This window comes from Quercus robur, chromosome 6, assembly GCF_932294415.1.
Source record: "Quercus robur chromosome 6, dhQueRobu3.1, whole genome shotgun sequence".
Lineage (NCBI taxonomy): Eukaryota > Viridiplantae > Streptophyta > Magnoliopsida > Fagales > Fagaceae > Quercus > Quercus robur.
Window position 1 is genome coordinate 25,846,396 of NC_065539.1, and position 6,000 is coordinate 25,852,395.

Here is a 6,000-nt window from a genome sequence, read left to right on the forward strand (position 1 = left end):
TCTCATTTTAATTTTTTTTAAGGATTGTTAAGCAATTTTCTTATATTTTTCAATTAACTTGTTAGATTCATCAAGTTTAGTCTCAAATCTTTTTGACTTTATATCATAGTAATACATTTCCTATTAATCTTATTATAGGCTTCTTTAAGGTCAACACTTTATCCAATTTATCATGGTCACTCTTAGGGGAGTCACCGCTCTTATAAGAGGCTACAAAAGCCTACTTTTTACCACTGGAGTCTCTCCTAGATTTAGACTTATCTATGACAAGAGGGGTCAATGATCAACTTAGTGATTAATACCTAAACTAGAGTTAACCCGCTCTAATACTAATTAAGAAGTTATAGTTTAGACCTCATCGGTTGTTATTATCAAATTTTAGTCAATTTATTAAATTTAACCAGTTATGAATTATGATAGTTAATGGATTTTTGTTAAAAACCACACCAACAAATCACCATAATATAAAGTGTGGAAAATATAAAGAATATAATGATTTGTTGACAATGTGAAAAACCTATGGTTAACACCAAAGGAAAAAACACACTGAGGTTTTACGATCAACCTCAAGACAAAATCTTTTATCAGTTTTATGGGTCCGTGAACAATGTACGGGACCCATAAATTTCATTTTTCAGTAACTTTTTCATTAAAAATGGGTCCCACGGTACTATTTACATATTTAAAAATTATTTTACTATAGTGTTTTCAGTTTTCAATTTCAGCAAAATAAGTTCTATCTAAACAGATCCTAAATCGCATAACAAAACTCTTTTTAATATCTTCATTTTTAACATTAAAAGGCAACTGTGCTTAATTAAATAAAATGTGAAAATTAAATCACACAGTAAAACTCTTTTTTAATATCTTCATTTTAGACGTGAAAAAGCCAACGGTGACTTTATTTTTATTATTGCTACCTGTCGTATGTCCTTACGCACGGCAGCAGTTCCATAATTGTAGCAGTGGGTGGTTGGATTTTGAAGTTTCAAAATTCAGAAAATAAATAAATAAAGCCACTCAAATTCAATCGACGAGTTCAAATACAGGGGGCAGAGAGAAGAAACACATTCATTCATTCATTCTGCAGCTAAAACTAATTAATAATAGTTGTTGAAGAAAGATGGCCTCCGCAGGAATTGGAAGGATAAGGCTGGGTTCACAGGGACTGGAAGTGTCAGCGCAAGGTTTAGGATGCATGGGCATGTCCGGTTGGTATGGCCCTCCAAAGCCCGAACAAGACATGATCTCTCTCATTCATCATGCCATCCACACTGGTGTCACCTTCCTCGATACTTCTGACATGTATGGCCCCTTCTTCAACGAAATCCTCCTTGGAAAGGTAATTATTAATACTCTCTCTCTCTCACTTTCTTTTCTTTACTGTTACCATTGCTTTCTTACAGGCTTTGAAGGGAGGGCTAAGAGAGAAGGTAGAATTGGCAACAAAGTTCGGTGTTACGGTTGTGGATGGGAAGAGAGTGATCCGTGGTGATCCAGCTTATGTGAGAGAGGCTTGTGAGGCCAGCTTGAAGCGCCTTGATGTTCACTCTATTGATCTCTATTACCAGCATCGCATAGACACCCGTGTTCCCATTGAAGTCACGGTTAGTTTAAGTTAATTCTTACCTCCTCAATTAGCATTATATATATTCACAGTCACATATACATATATATATATATTTGTGGAAGATACTTATAACTCCCACATGTTTACGTTAATATATATTAATTGTTCATTCCAACACAACGAGGAACGTTGGACTTAAAACCTTGAGATTTGAGACCATCCTTGCCATTTATGGAGCATTGATACTTTAATTAAAAACGGGAAGGTATTCATTTAGCCCAAACTATTTAATTGGGATTTTTTTTTTTTTTAAGTCTAACTCTGTTGATTTGTAAAATTGGTTTAATTGGACTTTATTATACAAGAATTAGTGGAAACAGAGAATTTGCATTTGATTCAGGATTGACCTCACAATGTTAGGAGTAGAGAAATCCATTCTTGTCATGCATTTATATGATATTTAGCTTATTGTCTTTGTATATCATTTAATTTCTTGATACTTTTTTGAACAGCTTGTTCTGAATCTGTTTTGAGTCCTATCCAATGTTAATCTTTCGATTTATTTTCTTTTGATAAATTCTCTTTTACTGTATATTTGGAATGGATGATATGGGAGGAGAGACGAGGGGAAAATGGCCGGAATATTCTATGAGGGGAGGAGAAAAGTAGGCGGAATGTTTTTCCCCTCTCCTCTACTCTCCCACATCTCCCACCATCCAAACGTAGGGTTAGAGTCTAAGAGTCATATCATATATATCCTTGAAATACGATATTAAGATCATTTGACTGAAGATCCAAATTGTGAGGAATCTCTTTCAGAAAAAAAAGAAAAAAGAAAAATCATTTTCACTCTCATCTTGGAATACTACTCCCCCATGCATATTACTCTAAGCCTTTTACTTGCTACCTTCTAAACAGGAAATGCTACATGGATTTCCTTCACCACTCTGTACTTGTGGAGGTGGAAACATTTAAAATTATCTTCTTGCCTCTTTGATTACTTCATTTTCTCACTTGACTCTATGACTAGTTCATTTTGTAAGGGCTGAAAACTTATGTTACTCTTCCATGATGGTTTTACAGCAATGAATGAATATCTTGGTATGACTTTGTTGTCATAAGGGATATAACATCAATTACTTTGTGGGCCAAAAGCAAACCAATTAAGGCTCACCTCATTTGTTTTACTTCAATCAATTCATCAAAATGAGGCAACCAAAGTTTCAAACATTTTTTTTTTTTTAAGAAACAAAAAACTCAATTGAACTGAATAAAGAATAAAATTAATGAGGGTTCCTCTTTCTCTCTCTGATTATGTAATGAGGAATGAGGCTACAAGAAATCATTTTCACCCTCTTCATATTTATATTTCCACATCCAAAATGTTTTGGACTGCATCCTAGGCAAATTCCAGATTAATCAATTTTCAGAATATATTTTTGAAATTTAGGATGTGCATGGGACATGTCTGATTTCATTTCTAATATATACTGGATTTAGGATTTCCAAAATATATTCTTGAAATTTAGGATAGTCTATGAATTCTATGCAAAGTGAAGCCATCATCTAAGTAACTACCATCATTCAGTTCTTTTATGATTATTTATGAAATATGTGAAAAATGGAACTACCATTTGTTAAAGATCATGTACTCATGAGCCTATATTGTCCTGCTTTTCTTGATAAGTTAAACTGTAATGCTTGTCAAATAATGACTGGCGAGCCTTGTAATTCACCATTCTTGTATTCTAAATTAGTCTAAGTACATAGAAAAAGGCTGTTGTTTGTAGAATGGTTATGTTACAGCTATCTTTTTTTATGCTAACTTAGCGGTTACATTCGTTGCCACTATTGTACCTTAATTAGTGTCCCATTATGCATCTTTGAAGAAGCTTGCTGTTGAGCTTCCCCTAATTCTTCTCTTCTATATATTATAAGGTTGGGGAACTCAAGAAACTTGTTGAAGAGGGTAAAATCAAGTACATAGGTCTATCTGAGGCCTCTGCCTCAACAATTAGAAGAGCACATGCGGTTCATCCCATAACTGCTGTGCAGCTAGAGTGGTCTTTGTGGTCTAGGGATGTGGAGGAAGAAATAATTCCTACTTGCAGGTGAGGTGTCAATTACAATTGCATATTAAGGTATTGAATAATTAAGATTCAAAATTTAATTTTGTCCTCATTGTGCAGGGAACTGGGCATTGGGATTGTTTCATACAGTCCTCTAGGACGGGGATTCTTTACTTCAGGGCCTAAGGTTGTTGAAAATCTGACGGACAATGATGTTCGTAAGGTTTGTGAATCTACCACAACTGTTGAGCTTCAAATTCAATTGAGTATACAATAAGAATGACACCTTTATAGCATCATCAGTGATATATATGAATATTCCAAGATTTTATTTCCTTGCAAGAAACCATTGGCTTAGATAATTATTCAGTTTGCTTTCCTGTTTCTCTTAACCATACAGTAGTCATCATTCTATCTAAAACTTGACTTATGCCCAAAATTTTCTTCTGTGGTAATAATATCCAAATAGAAATAGTCCTAATTTTTCTTAACAAATGATTTTCTATGCCTAAATATTGGCTGAAATCTTTGTAGTGCAAATATCTCGTGTTCATTATGTATTTGCATAACCCTAGCTCACCTCAATTTCTCATGTCACCCATCAGAATATTTGGTTCCTTTCTTCGATGTTTTCATCTCCTCCTAACTCATTACACCTGAAATAAAAAGATATTGCCAGGAGTTGAATATTTTCCTATCAACTCCTTTTGGTTTTACAGAAAGCTTGTTTTCATGAAATGGATATAGATTAATTGATTCCTGCTATTTTGTTGATCATAAGAGATGTAATTAAGTATTTTCTGTAACCTACATAAGTTGTCTATGGTCATTTATGAAAGTTTGGAGGCTGGACTCTGCTGGTTTGATCACATCAGTCGTTTTAATATATATTTGCACATACTTCAATGGCACATCATGCTAATGACCTGAACAAAGTAAGCATAGCCTGCCTCAATTGACAGGCATATGGTAGCATGGATGCCTGGAGACTTGAAGAATGAGGCTATAGCCATAGAAATTGTTTGAGGTGTATGTTCATCGTTGCTTTTATGCACAACACTACTTCCTTCAAATTATCTGCAGTGACATCAGTCTTTATAAATATGTAGTGTTATAGTGATTTTCATTTATTATGCAGTGAACTCAGAATTTAAATGATATATGTATGCAATGCTTGCAGTTTTTACCCAGGTTCCAACCTGAAAATCTGGAGCATAACAAGACCATATTTGAGCGTGTTAATGAAATAGCAACGAGGAAGGGATGCACCACATCACAGCTAGCATTGGCCTGGGTTCATCACCAAGGGAAGGACGTGTGTCCCATACCAGGAACCACCAAGATTCAAAACTTCAACCAGAACATTGGAGCACTGTCTGTCAGACTAACACCAGAAGAAATTGCTGAAATTGAATCATTTGCTTCCGAGAATGACGTTAAGGGTGACAGATATGCAGAAGGCGCTTCAACTTGGAAGATTTCTGAAACTCCACCACTTTCTTCATGGAAAGCTTTGTAAGCACTGCACAAGCCTTTCATTCTGTCTCAGTACCACTTGGAAACCTCATGGATTTTTTCAATGTCATTGATGAAGTGTGTTGAGCATTTGACTGCTCAGAAAATAAGTATCTCCTTCCTAAACTATAGGGGCCTTTATTGTGTACACCTAAACTTCGAAATTTTGTTATCATCACCCTAATTCAGTGCTCAGGAGTCAATTGTGGAATTTTTATTGTTTAGGGTGGATAGATTCCGACTAAACTCTTAATTGGGACCTCAATTCAGTTCTTGGGATGGATATTATAAATTAATCTCAAATTATGGTGTGGAATGCAAATTTGGAAGTGGGCATATTGTAAATGATTCATAATTTTGGGTTAATAGTTATAATTAACCCATTTATTATGTTCAATTTCATGAAATTAGTAGATAAATATTTGGTTCATGCTTCACTATTCAGATCTTGTATGGAAAATTTTATTGCTGTAGTCTTGTAGAGAATGTTTGCAAAAGTAAGCTTAAAGTTTGACATGAATTAAAAGAATGCACTTACCCTCTGTTTGTTTTGCTGTAAAATGATTTCACAAATATTTTTAGGTATTTTGCATGACATGTAAATTTTTTTAAATGCCAATTACCAAAACCGGTGGTTCAGCTATTGGAATCATAGGTTCGATGATCGGACATTATCGGCACTCCAATCATGGATCAGCGGCTATGGTAGCCTAGCCCTGTGGACTGGCAACCAAACCACCAGATTGAGGGGGGAGGGGCTGTGTGTTAATTTAAAATGTTTTACTAAGTTTTTATGGTAAAATTTTTACAATATTTTGTAAGGGATTTGAAAATCAATAGTATTTT

The 6,000-nt window shown here is 34.6% G+C and overlaps 1 protein-coding gene across 1 annotated transcript; it reads left to right on the plus strand.

Moving 5' to 3' along the window:
* Positions 1 to 1,024: 1,024 nt before the first annotated feature.
* LOC126733384 (probable aldo-keto reductase 2) lies at positions 1,025 to 5,591 on the plus strand. Its single transcript, XM_050436684.1, has 5 exons — positions 1,025 to 1,342; positions 1,407 to 1,607; positions 3,509 to 3,681; positions 3,760 to 3,862; positions 4,820 to 5,591. Exons 1-5 carry the CDS (start codon positions 1,124 to 1,126, stop codon positions 5,156 to 5,158), a joined length of 1,035 nt encoding a protein of 344 aa, XP_050292641.1. The 5' UTR covers positions 1,025 to 1,123; the 3' UTR covers positions 5,159 to 5,591.
* The last annotated feature ends 409 nt before the right edge of the window (positions 5,592 to 6,000 follow it).

What these genes read in the sequence shown, in the direction of transcription:
- LOC126733384 (XM_050436684.1), top strand. Translation starts at nt 1,124, where the DNA reads ATGGCCTCCGCAGGAATTGGAAGGATAAGGCTGGGTTCACAGGGACTG. An exon ending in GTGTTCCCATTGAAGTCACG is followed by an intron (nt 1,608 to 3,508) that starts GTTAGTTTAAGT and finishes ATATATTATAAG; the next exon opens with GTTGGGGAACTCAAGAAACT. An exon ending in CGGACAATGATGTTCGTAAG is followed by an intron (nt 3,863 to 4,819) that starts GTTTGTGAATCT and finishes CAATGCTTGCAG; the next exon opens with TTTTTACCCAGGTTCCAACC.